The 16,863-nt window shown below is 39.6% G+C and overlaps 1 protein-coding gene across 2 annotated transcripts in view; it reads left to right on the plus strand.

Annotated features, from left to right (window-relative positions):
• Positions 1–13,852, plus strand: part of LOC144680448 (myotubularin-related protein 9) — an 81,319-nt gene extending 67,467 nt beyond the window's left edge. Inside the window, exons 8-10 of one of the 2 annotated variants that reach the window (XM_078541414.1) lie at positions 2,118–2,269; positions 10,555–10,720; positions 13,478–13,852. In XM_078541414.1, the coding sequence (XP_078397540.1) occupies positions 2,118–2,269; positions 10,555–10,718 (316 nt within the window). In that variant the 3' untranslated portion in view covers positions 10,719–10,720; positions 13,478–13,852. Of the gene's footprint in view, positions 1–2,117; positions 2,270–10,554 lie in introns of both variants that reach the window. The other variant, XM_078541412.1, reaches the window with a different exon arrangement.
• Positions 13,853–16,863: the final 3,011 nt, after the last annotated feature.

Below are 16,863 nucleotides of genomic sequence, written 5' to 3' on the forward strand. Positions count from 1 at the left end.
TGAGTATTGAAAAGTGCTGAGAATTGTGCTCCAAAACTAGCTGCTATTGTAGCCAAGTTGTTCCAGTACAGCCACAACACTGATGTCTACTCAACGAAAGCATAAAATTGCCCAGGTATATCCTGTCCACAAAAACGTAATGAAGTTATCAGCTGGCTAGACAAGAAGCCAGACTGCTGAATAGGATGAGTATGAACATCAACAGAAGAGCTGGAGAAAATCTGCAATCCTATCATAAAGCTGTCAGGATGCTGGTGGACCACCAGGGGGCTTTCCTGGCGCAGGCAGTGCTCCTTCTGGTGAAGGTGCATCACCTGGTCCAACAATTGAGGAGATTGATTCAAGTAAACAGCATTGGTTATTCGTGTTTGACTGGGGTTGGCTGATAAGTGCACTTACATCAGTTTACAAGGCATATATTTTAAGACTCATGGAACTGACTTCAATTAAGTGCTGAAGTTTTTGATGCAAATGAACGGCAATATAAAGAATACTCGTCAATCTTAATAAAACTTCATGACCAGAGGAAAAAAGCAGGGAAAATCCAATCTGGCCAATTTACTGCCCAATTCATATATTCTCAGTCATCAGCAGATTGATGGCATGTGCTATTGACAGTGCTATCAGGCAGCACTTACTCAGTTACCTGCTCACCAGTGTTCAGTTTGGGTTTTGCTATGACCGATTGAGTCCAAACCTCATTGCATCCTTGGTCTAACCATGGACAAAAGAGCTGAACTGGAGGTGAGATCTGAGTAACTGCCCTTGACATCACGACAGAATTTGACCAAGTGTGACATCAAGGAGCCATGGTAAAATTCAAGTTCGTGGAAGTCGAAGAAAACTCTGCAATGGCTGAAGTCATACCTCGCACAAAGGAAGATGGCTGTGTCTCAACCATACTCAACTGCTTCATCAATGACCTTCTCTGCATCATGAGGTTAAAAGTGGGGATGTTAGCAGATACTTGCAATGTATTCTGTGCTGTTTGCAACTCCCTAGGTGATGAGTAATCATTGGCTGTATGTAGCAAAATCTAGGCAACATTCAGGCTTGGGCTGATAAGTGGCAAGCAACAGCCATCTCATGTGAATTGAATCACTGCCCCTTACTGTCACTGAATTCTCCACCACTGCCATCCTGGGGTGTCATCGTTAACTAACTGAAATTTAACTGGAGCAACCTCTTAAGTGCTGTGGCTACAAAAGCGGATCAGAGACTGGCTATTCTGCAATGAATAACTTGCCTCCACATTTCCAAAAGACTGATCACAAGACAAATGTCAGGTATGTGATGGAATACTTTCCACTGCCTGGGTAACTGCAGCTCCAACAATGCTCGGGAAGCTGCAGACCACCAAGGGAAAAGTATTAATTCTTGATTGGCACGCCATCCATCACCTTAAACATTCTTACCTTCCTCCACCCATGCACAAGGCCTGTAACTGTACTCTGTGCCACAACAACTCACCACGACTCCTTCAACAGCACTTTCCAAACCCATGACATCTACCACCTGGAAGAACATTGCAGCAAATGCTTGAGTGCCACCACCTGCAAGTTCTCCAAGTCACTCACCATCCTGACTTGGGAATAAATTGCTGTTCCTTCACTGTGACCAAGTCAAAACTCTGAAGCTCCATAACCAATATTACTATTGGTGTACATAAACTAGCAGGCTGCAGCAATTCAAGTAGGTGGCTCACTCCCCAATGTCATTTAGGGATAGGCAACAAATGCTGGCCATGCTAAAGATGCCCAAATCTCAGTAGTGGATTTGAAAAAAAAAAATAGCAGTGCTAAATCCTTTTAAGTTTAAACACACAATCATATTCACCTGCTTGAAATTATGGCCAGATCGTCAAATGGATGATGGTGATTAAAAGAGGCATTAGCAGAGAACACTTTAGGGTGTCTGATGTAACCAAGGTACTGTACTAAAGTCAGACTTATGAGCAGGAATGCTCACAAGGAACCACTAAAATGATTAAGATTGAACCAACAACTGAGTTCATATTTACAATATAGTCAAACTCTAAGTGAATTATTTTATGGTAGTTTGATTTGATTTGTTTTCCTGAAGAAGGGGAATTGAAAGTTATTTTTCTTGTATTCCAGGCGAAAACTAAAGCTTCAGCAGAAAACTGTATCTCTCTGGTCATGGATAAATAGACCAAAAGAACTGGAGAAGTACTGTAACCCCCTCTATGAAGCCAACAGCCTAGTTATCTGGCCTTCAGTGGCACCACAAAGTTTGCAGCTGTGGGAAGGTGAGGGAAGGCTTGTGTTCCTTTTCCACTAGAGAGCTACTGTTTTGCTTCATTTCTTTTCAGGGCCACCACCTCCATGGAAGTATTCGACCCATGTTCTTGTTTGTTTACCCACCAGTGATGTTTGTAACGCAGTATTGTGTCAAGGCATTACTTGTGTGATGCTTTAATGCAAATTCGACATTCCCTCACTATGCTCCCGATAGAGTTGTCTTTAAGTTCGCATCTGATGCCCAATATCTTGGATTGAATGGGGTGAGGGACAGAATTCATCTATTGTGGTTACCAATATTTACAAGTGTGAAGCACCTTCAGCAAATTCAGAGAACTTCATGTCAGATTAGTTCAAAAAATATCCATCATTATTCAACTCGATGATTGAGTCCATAGTATTACATTTAAAACTAGGCTGCAGTTCTTGCCATGCATTTTGCCACAACTTCCTCTTCCCATCCCCAAAAGAAAAATAACCTTGTTACTGAGGACATAGTGTACTTCACAGAACAGATAGCAGGAGGCAGTTTAGAGAGATTTGTAACGAGAGCTATAACGATGTAGTTCTTCAATCTTAAAATAGCTTGTAATGAATCATCCAGGAGTGTGACCTTAATCCATATGATGCCTGTCTCAGTTTATTGATGTAAGGAGTTGGAAGGTAGGATTACATTTAAGAAATATTAGTCATAATCCAATTAAATTCATATTGCAAAAGGATAAAGGAAAAGAATAGTCAAAGATTGGTTGATTTGAGTCTAAGGATGAAAGAACAAGCAACTTGTATTATTGAGCATTTTTAAGCAATTAAAATTCCCAAAGTGCTTCACAAGAGCATTATTAAACATTGTCACCAAGTCACATAAGGAAATACTTGGGCAAATGACCAAAAGCTTGGTCAGAGAGGTAGGTTTTAAGGAGCATCTTAAAGAAGAATAGAAAGGGAGAGGCTTAGGGAAGGAATTCCAGAGCTTAGGACCCAGGCTGCTGAAGGTTCAGCCACTAAAGGTGGACAATTAAAATCTAGGATGCTTGGGAGTCCAGAATTATAGCATCACAGATATTTCTGCGCTTGTAGGGTTGGGGGAGATTACCCAGGAAGTTATAAAGTACAACTCAAATGGAGATGGAATTGAAATAAGTACTTCGGAGTCTGGTTTGAGTTGTATGTCTATAAATGCAGAAGGTAGAGGCACAAATTGTTATAAGGACATCATGTAATAACCAACAGAAATGTCACTGAAGCTCAGGTGAGGCTGTTGAATACTCTAAAATGCAAAATATTCAGGAACGTGGGGAAGGAAAAGGGGATATGGGGTGACGGTGTTAATCAAGGATTTCATTACACTCCCAGAACAAAAGAATAATATAAACATAGGGTAAAAGCATAATCTTATTGGATTAGACGAAGAGAACTTCTATTCAATTGATAAATTATAGATTGGCAAGGAGATGAAGACAATGTATGTTAACAAATTAAGAATTGAGTGAGCAGTTGGCATAATTGTGTAAGTGACTAATGAAGAAGGAGGGTGGGGATTTCTACAAACTCGCCAAGAGAAATAGAAAATTCAATAGCAATAGGTAATGTAGCAGTAGGGGAACATGGAATTAGCAAACATTAGGCTTGATAAAGAAATTCAACAGCAGGGAACAGTACAATGAGCCAGGAGATAACCTAAATAAATTGGGAAGAGAAACTGACAGAAGAACGTACACAAACAATGGAAAACGGTTAAACAAGTGTTGATTTAGGACAGTGGTTCTCTTACCTATTTGTGGTGAGCTGCACTTCACTCAGAACTTGCGGTTTGTTTGCCTAACTTGCTTTGGGCAGCACTTGCAGTCATCAGTGCCAGGCTTCGCAGACAGCACCACATCACTCTTACCGGGGTCGGGGGGGGTGCTCACGGGCAGCCATCTACTTACTGGACCAGCTGTAAGGCGGGGGCAACTTTTCAATGGCTGCAGGGCTATGGCTTGCTTGGTGCTTGGGGAAGGCGGAGAATTGCTCTTGGGCAAGGGAAGAGGCTGCAGGGCTAGGGCATTACTAGGGAAAGAGGGTTAACCCAGGATGTGTGTGGGGACACATGTTCTGTGCAAGTGGCCTCAAGGATGGGGTCTGAGGAGGCAGTCTCCAAAGGAGATGAGGCCAGATGGAGATGTGAGGGTTTGTATGGGAGTGAGTCACGATGTCCCTTGAGCTGGCAGTGAGTGAGATGCCGGTGAATGTGTGATGGGCTTGTGAGTGAGAGTTTAGGGTGATGAGATGGTCGCCTTACCCTGGCGGCACAGATGAGATTATTCATCCTCTTTCTGCACTGTATGGCCAACCTCTTCTGTGCAGCATTGGCAATGACAACCTCTGCCACCTTCTCCCAAGCCGGACTGGTGACACCGGGCCTCTTGCGGCCAGAGCTGGGACAGAGGACATCGCAGCAGGTTCCGTCGGTGTCCAGAAAGAGTGCCAGGGATGTCACTGAATCGGGAATTTGCAGTCGTCTTGCCTTTCGGGTCTCCTGTGCAGCAGTCCTGGGCTGGAAGCACTGAGAGGTGTACGCCTGGCTGCATTTACTTGGCGCCCAGTGTAAGGAAGCAGTGAGGTGATGGCATGGCGGGCGAATCAGAGGGACCTGCCATGGTACGGCATGTTTCCTGGGAATGCATAATTAATAAGGCGGGATTGGGACGATACAGCAGGTAAAATGCTCTTTTTCCCACCAGCTACTGCACTTTGGGCAGAATCGTCCCAGATTTGCACTAAGGCTCAATCACTCTAATAAGGGTAGCTCAGAGAACAGCTAATCATGGAAGGGAGATGGACAAAGAAATTTGGAATCAAATTAAGGAAATGGGTTTTTTTTAAAAATTGACTAATTATGGGCAATTTCAACTATCCCAAAACTGATTGGCAAGAAGAGGGAGATAAAGAGATGGAATTCCTACAATGTGTACAGGACTCTTTTTTCGAATGCAGCATTTAAATAACCCAACATGAAAGGATTTGCTGTTGAGCCAAGTAATGAGGAATGAAGCAAAGCAATAAGAACAGTAAAAGCTGGGTAATATTAGGCAGTCGTGACCATAATTTATAATAGTTTGAGATCATTGAGATAGACTGAGCATGACAAAGACCAGAGTAATAAAGTGGAGAAAAGCTGATTTTAAGAGGCTGAGAATAGAACTTGGGAAAAATAAAATGGACAACACTGGCAAACAATGTAGAACGACAGTGAGAAAGAGTTCAAATGCTATTCAGCAGAGCCTAGGAAAAATGTTTTTTTTTAAAAAAAAGAACAAAATTAAACTCTAATGAGATATCATGGATAAATAAAAACAAGAAATTGCATATAAAGAAGCATACACGCAGTGCACCGACAGGGAAGAGCACAACAAGGGAGAATAAAAAAAAGTTTAGGAGAAAAGTTTTTCAAAAAGCAATTAAATATTCACTGTTCACTTCATATCTGTAAACTGAATCCACAAGGGAACCTCTGGAGACAAAACTTCAGAATTTTGATTGGCTTCTATATAAACAATTCTAGATCTCCGCCCTTGATAGGAATGAGTGTTTGAATAAGTTCATGCTTGTATGTGTTTTCACTTCGTAGCTTTAAAGGGGCCTGTGCACTTAGCCTCAAAGTAATACATTGCAACGGATTGTCATGGGAGAGGGGGGTATACTCTACATTTGTTATGATACAGTTGGAATCGGAAAAATGCTATGTAGATGCAGGTTTGTTCTTGAAGATTAAGCTTAAAGCTCCTGTTGTAAAACGCAATGGTGTGATTTGCCACAACTTAATATAGCGTTTTCTTTAAGTTTAGTGTTACTTTAAACTTAAATTTTTCTCTTAACATGCGTACAACTACTTTTACAAGATCAATACAGTGTATGTAAACTAAAATGTTTCATAGGCTATACTTAATGCAGCAGTACATGCATACAGATCAGAGGCGCCTAATATAATATTGAAATTCTTCAGTTGTTTGGTCTAGCCCACTAAATGCTCCTTAAGCTTTCCAATGAAAAGTGGGGGTTAGTTACAAAATATAACTAGAGAATTATCTGTGGAATTTTGGAGATAATTGATAAGAGATGGCTGAAGGCACACAGTGCACCTTATGTTGTCCAATGCATAAACTAGTAAATTTTTTTTTGTGTTGAACACATGACTCAGATTGGAGGAAGTTGAATATGTGGCTCAGAGATTAGTGTAAAAGAAATGGGTTTCGATTTAAAAGACACTGGCACCAGTACTGGGGAAAGTGGGAGATGTACCATTGGAAAAGTCTTCACCTGAACCATGCTAGGACCAGTGTTCTGGTGAGTCATATAACTCTGGCAGCAGAGAGGGATTTAAACTAAATGGTGGTGTGGGAGAAGGGAGGGGTCATGTGAGGGGTGATGTGGTAAATTAAAGAGAAAGGGCAAGGCATTAGAGCAGGCTAGCAATTTGGGTAATGATAACCAGAATGTGGCAGGAAGGGACAGAGGGTACAAACCTAACAGTGTACCAGCAGATAAGGCCCGAGATTACAAAAACGGTCCAAAGACAGTTAAATGCCTTGTACCTGAATGTGAGCAGCATTCGGAACAAAATGGGTGAATTGTTAGCACAGAAATATGTATGACCCGATAGTCATTTCAGAGAAGTGACTGTAAGTTGACCAATGTTGTGATCTAAATATTCAAGGGTAGTTGACATTTAGGAAGGACAAAAAGCTAGGAAAAGGTGGTGAGGTAGCTTTGTTAATAAAGGATAACATCAGCGTCATAGTGAGATGACTTATAGTTCAGAAGATCAAGATGTAGAATCAGTTTGGTAGAGATAAGGAATAGACAAGTTAAGCAGGCACTTGTGGGAGTAGATTATAGGCCCCCTAACAGTAGTTACACTGTAGGACAGAGTTTACAAGAAAGAAAAATGGGAGCTTCTCAAAAAGGTCCTGCAATAATAATTTTAATCATCTTATAGATTGGATAAAACAGGCAAAGGTAGCCTGGAAGATGAGTTGTCATGCATTTGGGACAATGTCTTAGAGCAATGAGTTCTAGTCCCAACCTAACACAGTCTATTTTAGACCTTGTGATGTGCAATGAAACAGCAATAGTTAATGACCACATAATAAAGGAGCCTCTAGGCACAATGATTATAACATGAGAATTTCACATTCCATTGGAAGGTTGGTAGTTTGGCTGTAAGACGAATGCAGAAGCATTGAACAGGTATTTTGTGTCTCTTCACTGTAGCAGACAAAGAAATCCCAGGAATACTTGAAAATAAAGGGGTAAAAGGAAAGAACTTAAATCAATCACAATCACTAAGGAAAAGGTACTGGGAAAACTATTAGACCTAATGGCTGACAAGTCCCCTAGACATGATGGACTGCATCCTAGGGTCTTAAAAGAAGTGGTTGTAGAGATAGTAGATTTATTAGTTGTGATCTTCTAAAATTCCCCATATTTGGGAAAGCGGATTGGAAAATTCCAAATCTAACACCACTATTCAAGAAAGGAGGGAGACAAAAAGATGGAAATTATAGTCCAGTTAGCCGAACATCTGTCATAGGAAAAACGCTATAATCCATTATTAAGCAGGTAATCGCAGGATATCTAGAAAATCTTAATATAATTAGGCAGAGTCAACATGGTTTTGTGAAAGAGAAATGGTGTTTGACTAATTTATTAGAGTTCTTTGTGGAAGTAACATGGTGGATGAAGGGGAACCTGTAGATGTGGTGTACTTGCATTTCCAAAAGGCATTCGATAAGTTGCCACATTAAAGGTCACTGCACAAAATAAGAGCTCATTGTGTAGGGGGTAACATATTAGCATACACAGGTTAACAGGAAGCATAGAGTAGGGATAAATAGGTCACTTTTGGATTGGCTAGCTATTATTTGTGGAGTGCCACAGGGTTCAGTGCTGGGCTTCAACTATTTACAGTCTACATGAACGACTTGGATGAAAGGACTGAATGTATGGTGTGAGAAACCCATTTTTGGAAAGTTTGAAGGGCGTTGAATTTTGGACATTCTTCCTCCTGAGCTATTTTCAAAAGTTTGCAATATTCATTTGGAACTGTGAAAATGCCATTCTTTAAGAAACATTGGGTCAAGATAGATGTCCTGCAGGGAACACCTGCTGTGGGAAGAGATACTTTGTGTGTCTAAGGTAACAAAGAACTTTTTTTTTGCCAGGTTAAAGACTCTTGCTTGAAAACACCTGGCCTGAGAGAAGTATTCTTTGAACATCTTAGCCTTTACAGCTCTGAGTGTGAATGTGGGGTACCTTAGAAGCAGGTTGCAAGAAAGACTTTTTTCCCCCTCTCTCTCTGCCCCACCTTTGTTATATGTGGTCTCGAGTGAGTTAAACTTTCTTCAAACGTCTCATCAGAATAACTCAACTGTTTTACTTTGAAAGTCTGCGAAGTTATCATAAGTGAGAATCATCAAGGACAATTTCACCAGAAAATCTGTCATAAGGAACTTCAAGATCTATTGTGACCAGAATTCTGTTAGATCAACAGTATTGACATCTTCTCAAACTTTATCCTTTTAAAAAGAAACTTTCCCATATTCCAGCCTCTGCAGGGGACTGTTTGTTTTGTCCTCTTTGGTGTTTTGTATGAGTTTATGGGGGTTCGAATATCTTTTTAAAAAGGGGGAAATGTTACACTTCTAAACTACAACTTGTATGTTAGCTAGTTTATTAACTTGTTTTCAAAGAGTAGTTTGTTTTATAATTTTTTTTGTGTTTACTGAAAGAAGCCTGATTATAGTCTCTTAATGCTGGGAATAAGTGTCAGAGGCAAATAACTGGCCAGCTTTGTGGGCCAATTATTGTTATGACCTGTGGAGAAGTGGGGCTAGAATTAACTGCGCACTCCTCCCATCATGGTCTGTAACAATGGTAGCTAAATTTGCTGATGACACCAAGGTAGGTAGGACCGTAAGTTGTGTAGAGGACATAGAGTCTTCAAAGAGATTTAGATAGGTTAGCTAAGTGGGCAAAAATTTGGCAGATGGAGCATGAAGTGGGAAAATGTGAACTTGTCCACTTTTTCAGGAAGAATAGAAAGTCAGTATGTTATTTAAATGAAGAGAGACTGCAAAGCTCCACACAGAGGGATCTGGATGTCCTGGTACACGAGTCACAAAATGTTAGTATGCAGGCACAGCAAGTGATTAGGAAGGCAAATGGAATGTTAGCATTTATGGCAAGGGGAATGAAGTATAAAAGTAGGGAAGTGTTGCTACAAATGTCCAGGCCTTGGTGACACCACATCGGGAGTACTGTGTACAGTTTTGATCTCCTTTTTTGAAAATGGATATAACTGCATTAGGAGCAGTTCAAAGAAGGTGCATTCAACTAATTCCTGGGATGAAGCGGTTAGCTTGTGAGGAAAGGTTGGGCCTATACCCATTGGAGTTTAGAAGAATGAGAGGGGATCTTATTGAAACATGTAAGATCCTGAGGGGGACTTGACTGGATGGATGCTGAGAGGATGTTTCCCATATAGGGGAGGTCTAGAACTAGGGGAGACAGTTTAAAAATCAGGGTCTCCCATTCAAGACTCAGATGAGGATTTTTTTTTTCTCAGAGGGTCGTTAGTCTGTGTAATTCTCTTCCCCAGAGAACAGAAGAGGCTAGGTCATTGAATATATTCAAGGCTGAGTTAGATTATTGATCACAAGGGGGTTGAGGGTTATAGGTGGAGTTGGGGCCACAATCAGATCGGCTATGATCTTATTGAATGGCAAAGTAGGCTCAAGAGGCCAAAAGACCTACTCCCGCTCCTAATTCTTGTGCCTTTCTGCGTGTTTTCACTTTCCCCCAGTGTTGCAATGCTCATCTTAATTGTGTAATTGATACAAATCTTGATCTGAAATTTGGCACTGCCCCATAATGGAATCCATGGCATGTTTGGTCATTATACTGGTGCAGCTGCATTTTATGTTGTGGGCTGTTATATCTGGACAAGTATATATTATAGTTGAACTGAGCAATGTCCTTTGAAGCCCACTGGTCCATCAAGTGCATTCCATCCAAATACAGTGCAGCCCATATGCACCATTAACCCACATCCTCAAGTCGTGTGGTCTCTTAGAAAAGGCAACTATCTTACTGACTTAGGCAGAGTTTATTCCTGTTGTATTGAAAGCCTCGATTATATTTTGAAGTGTATATTTTCCCAATGAAAGAGCTCCAGTTCTTTGAGCCCAAGGTTGGAAAGATGGCTTTAAATATCCTGAAGACTATTGATGGTTTTTTTTCTAATTAAAAGGGGTGTTTCTCCGATGGAACCGTTCCTCAAAGTACTTGGATGATGCCTGGGATGAAATAATTCACATCATTGAGTCCAATAAAGATCTACAGGCAAAAGTAAATGCACTTCGACATCAACTAGCTGAGCTACAAACCAGAGATGGTGAACTGGAAAGCCCTTGAACGTACTTGGCAAATTTTTAATCCATTGCATTTAATATATTTAGAAGTAACAATTTGTATATGATATGTGCATGTCTTAATCCCTGACTATACAGGCGCAGAGATTTCTCTGCAGTGAGAAACTTTAGTTGAATTCTAGCTATTAGCAGCATGGCGATAATACAAATGGATCCCTAAACGGTTTTTGTGGACGGGTGTTTCAGTGTGGTTTTAAAATAAAATTGTCTGCGCAGATTGAGGAGCTGGCCACCCTAGGAAATAAATGTCTTTTTGCATTTATTTCTAGGATTAAGCACTCTGAATCAAGTACTGCACAAGAAAAGAAATTTCCATAAATTACTTTGCATGTAAATCTCACTCCACCTTAGAGTATACTGAACTTTCACTAAAGGAATACTTCCACTTACCATACTGTAGCCTTAAGCCCACTGTGAATAAATTGTTGAACTGAGATGAGTTTCGTATTGTGGGCTCATTGGCACTGGCATATATATAATATATATGGATATATAATAGGATGAGAGTAATTAAATGTCAACTTAGTTTGTCAGATAGAAAGTTCACCTAATTTATTCTCGTGTTTGTTGAATTTCATAACACATTGAGACAATTTATCCAGCTGCATTGCTTTATAGTTTACAGTTAAGGTTCAGAAATTATACTGTGGGACGCTATTGTGTACTTTTGTGTTCAGCTTTTTAAAGGTGCATTAACAGTAAAGTAATTGGGTTAACAATTCTACCAAAATAGTCGATGGTGAAATTTAAGGTAAATATGAGTACTTCAGGGCCTGAATCTTTGGCTAATATACCTAGGGATTTACTGATTCTAGTTTCTGTTGCCATTGGTTGTTAAACCTTCTTGTATCTACACTTGGCCTTGGCAGAAGCAGCTTTCCTTAGAAATTGTGATTTGACGAGAAGCAGTTGACATTTCCTCCGATGGAAATACTCAACCCACTGCCTGTCACAAGCAAAGGTCACTGCAGACGCTGCCAGATGGTTGTCTGCCTGTAGACACCAATATGTCATCATTTAAAGCCTTAGAAACACTCATTGTGTCAGGCAATTTACTAAAATATAGAAGAGCTCGGAATGTTAAGGGTGAACCAAATTCTGATTCTGTTGAAATGTGTTTTGCAAATAGAATTTTTCAGCCTGGCATGTGTAGATTGTAAATGATTTGTAATTGGTCTCAAGTGCATTTATAACAAAATGAAGTTAAACGAGCAAATCATTTTTATTTGTGGAAAGACTGAAGACAGGCAAATTAGTTCTTAAGCTGAGAAGGAGGTAATGTTACATTTCCTTAATGCACAGTAATAGCACAGTAAAATGATGCAGAAACCGTGCCGCTCTAGAATATTACACATTGTTCATCAAATGAACAAAGGCATCTAAATACATGGATCTGATCTGAGATTTGAGTTCTGATAGCATTGTCTGCACCTAATGAAGAATATACTGTAGCTATATAATCTTTTGTATTGCCTGATAGGTTTCATAGAGCAGTGTTACCATTCCTAAATTTCTTTAAAAGTATTTCAAAGAAATTGTAACTACTTTGAATAGAGTATATTTTCAAGATTTAATGATGAATTTAACAATTTAACTGAGTGAGCTGCAGTTTTCTTTAAATAATAGAGGTTGCAGTTTGAAATTTGAACTTAAAATATTACCAAGTTTTGGCTGGTAACAAAACAGAATCATTTCCAGTCTTTATTTGGAGTAGCACTTTATGTTGTTCCACCAGATTAGGTTCCTGTTGAAATTTTAACTTGACCGTGTTTGCTCCTCTTGTGTTTGAGAGCATTGCTTCTTGTATGGGCTAACGCTTGAAGTAGTCACCGCTGATACCATGGAGCAGTCTTCACAGGAAGTTAACGTCAATCAATATAGATCCTTAGCTGCACAAGCATATGCATAACTATTGTACTTGTAGATCCTTGTATAAAATACATGATCATGCCAACTTTTCAAAATATATATCTATTACACTACATTGCATTATTTAAAAAAGGTATTTTGGAATGTAACAGATGAACAAAGTTAATGAAATAATGGTTTTTAAGTTGCTTTGTTGGGGAGCACATAACCTTGTTTCAGGACATCCTGCGTCGGATGAGTGATTTAAGCATTCAGAGATGGAAACCATATCTAGTTGAAACAAGAGAATGAACCATTGTGTTTAATAACCTCAATAAAAATTGAGGTATATCTGCAATTGAAATGTGAGTGCCTTTCACACTTTTTCTCCTTTTCCCAAACCCCACCCTACCTCTCTAGGATGAAAAGAATGTGGCCTCTTTGTCTGAAGGCAACCATTCCAAATGTTGTCAGATTTTTGGACCACAAGTACTTTTAATACCAGATAGCTGCCTCTTCATCCTAGAGGTGTGGTTATTGCTGATAGAATGTTGTGATGGACCAGATTAATGCTTTTAGTAAAGTGGGATCCCATTCTTCATCGAAGCGAGGGCACAATTTGTCTGTGCCAGTGACACTGTTATTTTGAAGCTGGTGACATGAATACTAGTTGTTTCAGAAAAATATCTCTTGGTGTGCTACCAATTTGCCCCTTTACCTTTCTTATATAGTGTTGAAGTTAATTTATCAGTGTCAGTGGTAAATCTGTAGAAGCATGTCATTTATTCCCATAACTCAATTTCCATGGACTGGAAAAACTGGTATTAAACATGTTGCTTTGTGAAACATTTTATACTAAGCCTGGTAACAGCGTTCAATCATTCTGTATTACAGGGTGCACATTGTCATGCCTGTGTACTAAAATGCTGCTGGCTTCAATCTGTCCGATTACGTGAACCGGATGTTTTTAAGTATATTTAAAAACAAATCCAAATTGAAAACCTTGCTACATATTCAAGCGCATGTTTCCTTTTCTAATGTGGAAATTGTAAACTTCACGAATCATGTGACGCTGTGTGAACTGCTGTAATTCGGTGTGTGCTGTATAAATTGTCCAGTGCATGCATTGGCTTGAAATTTTGTACTTTTACTGACATCAAATGTTTGAGTATATGGACCCCATCTGCAATGCTCATTAACTCTTGTGTTAAGCAAAATCATCATGCATTGTTTTAATTTGACTTTTTTGAAATAAAATCTAGAATTATGCTCAGGAGTTACGTGTGTTACTTTTAAAGCTTATGGAATCATGGAATGCCTACAGCACAGAAGGAAACCATTTAGCCCATCTTGTCCACCCCAGCTCTGTAAGAGCAGCTCAGCTAGCCACACTCCCCACCTTTTCTCCATAGCCCTACAAATTCTTTTCTCCATGTTCTTATCCAATGCCCTTTTGAAAATCATGATTTATACCTGCCTCCACCGCTATCTTGGGTAGTGCATTCCAGATCCTAGCCACTTTTTGCTGTGCTTTTCAAGAAAAACATTTTTCCTCATGCCACTGTTGATCGTTCTGTCAGTCACCATAAATTTGGTGCCCCTTGGTTCTTGACTCTTTCGCCAAAGGGAACAGTTTTTCTATCTAGTTTGTCTAGACCCCTCGTGATTTTGAACAATTGAATCCTTGTTTGAAGTAGTTTTACATCTGGCTTTGTTCATACAGGTCAGCTCATTTAGTTGAAGAATAACGTTATTGGATTCCTTTATGAATCATTTCACAAAGGTAGTATAGATGAACCCGAGTCACACCATCTAGTTTGAGGTTGTCCATTCTGTGGCCTTAAGACCGTGTGGCCCCTGAACCTGGCAGTCTGGCCCTCAAAATCAAGGTAACTTTGTCCTGTTTATGCATTTATGATGTTCTGGCCTGTCATGTTTGATTGATCGATAAAAGCTGTTTTAACATGGTTTTTATATTACTGGATACATTCTAAATCAACTGACTATTTATGGGTCATTTTTAGTAGCTGTTTATTTGGAAGAAACATGGAAACCTTTGTGCTCTGGTCCTAAATGTTTGCAGAGTTATAGCAGGACCTTTTGAGTATATACAAATGTTTTCCAGCTGAAACAAAGTATTTGTTTTTGAGGCATCGCTGCAGAGGACATGCATGAACTAATTTTAATAGATAAATAATTTATTTAATAAATGCTGAAAGTGATTTAAATATACAAATAATGTTCAAATAGTGAAATCTCATTTATAGTGCTTGGATAATCACTACTAAATGAAATAAATAATACTGTTGTTAACCCGCCTCATTCAAAAATGATTATATTAGTAATAGAAACATTTTAAATGTGCTTATTCATCAGCGGACATGTGAAACCAGATTTCTAATTCTATTTTGAGAAAGAGGCACATTAAAAGCTTTGGTGTGTGATGATGTTTTATACATGTTTTTTAAATGAACTGAAGCATTGCATAATTTATGGAAATATGTTGAGTACAATTACCTATTCTGCTTCCAAGTTGCAATCATTCTCCTTACACAAAAGAACAATATATTGTTACAATTTTTTAACTTCAATCTATTTAAAGTTTTAGTATTTTTCTTCGATTCACTATTTTCATGAATACTGTTGAAATTAAGAACTGTAGTACAATGAAGTGCATTTTTATAACAAATGAAATTATTCAAAGGAAACACAATTTTTTTTCTTCATGTCCATATGATTTTTCTCTTGGGCTGCTCACATTAATCTGGGAAGTTAATTTTTCATTCCTGCAGACTGCAGGACCATCCTGACGGGTTGGCAACCGCTTCAGTGATTCCAAAGGCCAAGTGGAGATGGCTGGGTTTTCCTGAGTTTGAGATGGTGAATACTGAGCACTTAATTGATGCAAACATTGCCTGCCACTTGATGGTCCAATCGTGGATGTTACATGGCCTCCTGTCAACTGGTGGTGCCATACTTGGTTGAATATTGCCTTGATGTTGAGGGCAGCTTATTCTGGATCACCTTCCCTTCTGGCAAAGACGTTATAAATTGTGGTATTTTACAATTCCACCATTGGCCTCCTGTTTATTGTCAGCTGTGGCTCAGGGAGTAACATTCTCACACGTGAGTCATTAAGATTCCAGGTTCAAGTCCTGTTCCAGGGCTTGGGCACAAAAATCAAAGCTGACACTCCAGTGCAGTGGTGAGCTAGTGCTGCATTGTAGAGGATGCCATTTTTGGAACATGATAAACTAAGGACCCATCTGCCTTTATGGTGTAAATGATCCCATGGCACCATTTCAAAAAAAGCAGAGTAATCCCTGGTGTCTTGGCCAATATCTATCCCTCAATTAACATCACAAAAAAAATGATGGTGGTCATATTGCTGTTTGTGGGAGTTTACTGTTTGCAAATTGGCTGCCGTGTTTCCTACATTTAAACAATGACTATACTTCAAAAATACTTCATTTGGTGTAAAGCGTTTTGAGACTTCCAGTAGTCCTGAAATGCGCTATATAAATGCTGGTCCATTTTTTTTAATGCACAGTTTTGGGTTGCTAGGATGTCCTCTTGAAAATTCATGGAGCTATCCACACCCAACCACCTACAGTTTGCCTACTTCTGGTCTGTCTATGTTCTTAATATGGCATATCCAGCGATCACATTGATGGAGTTTGGGATGTTGGCTGATGGATATGATTTTGAGAGTACTACTTTGTCAAACTATTGCTTGACTTGTCTGATGGCCCTCCCAATTTAAGCATCTGCCTCAGACATTGTTAAAGATTTGCAAGGCTACCTGGGCTGCTATTGCTGATACTGATTGCAATACTGTTAGGTATTTCCAATTTAATTTTTTTTAATGCTGGAAGATGCAGTCAGATGGGATGGTGAGGCAGGGAGGAAAAACAGTGAAAGGATTTGGGCTGGTGCAGGAACCGGTCTGTAGTTCTGAGCAAAGGATTGGTAAATTGAGGACCAGCATAGCACGTCATGTGAAAAGGCAGGGGAAAGGCTGTGGAGCCCAGTAAGGTGATGGACGAGGGCTGCTAAGACGCAAATGGTAGGGAAGAGAAGAACAAAAGACGTGAAAAAGAAAATGGGAGTTGGGAGAGACGAGGGAAACCTACTCCACAAGTCAATGCCCAGAGCCTACAACTACATTGTGTCAAGGAACTGTATCTACAAGATTTCTATTTTAATTAAATCTGCAATCTCAATGCTAAATGTCTCAATACCTGGAGACATTGTGCAGCATGTGGTATAACCCAGCATAA

This window comes from Cetorhinus maximus, chromosome 5 (assembly GCF_964194155.1).
Source record: "Cetorhinus maximus chromosome 5, sCetMax3.hap1.1, whole genome shotgun sequence".
NCBI classification, from domain to species: Eukaryota; Metazoa; Chordata; class Chondrichthyes; order Lamniformes; family Cetorhinidae; genus Cetorhinus; species Cetorhinus maximus.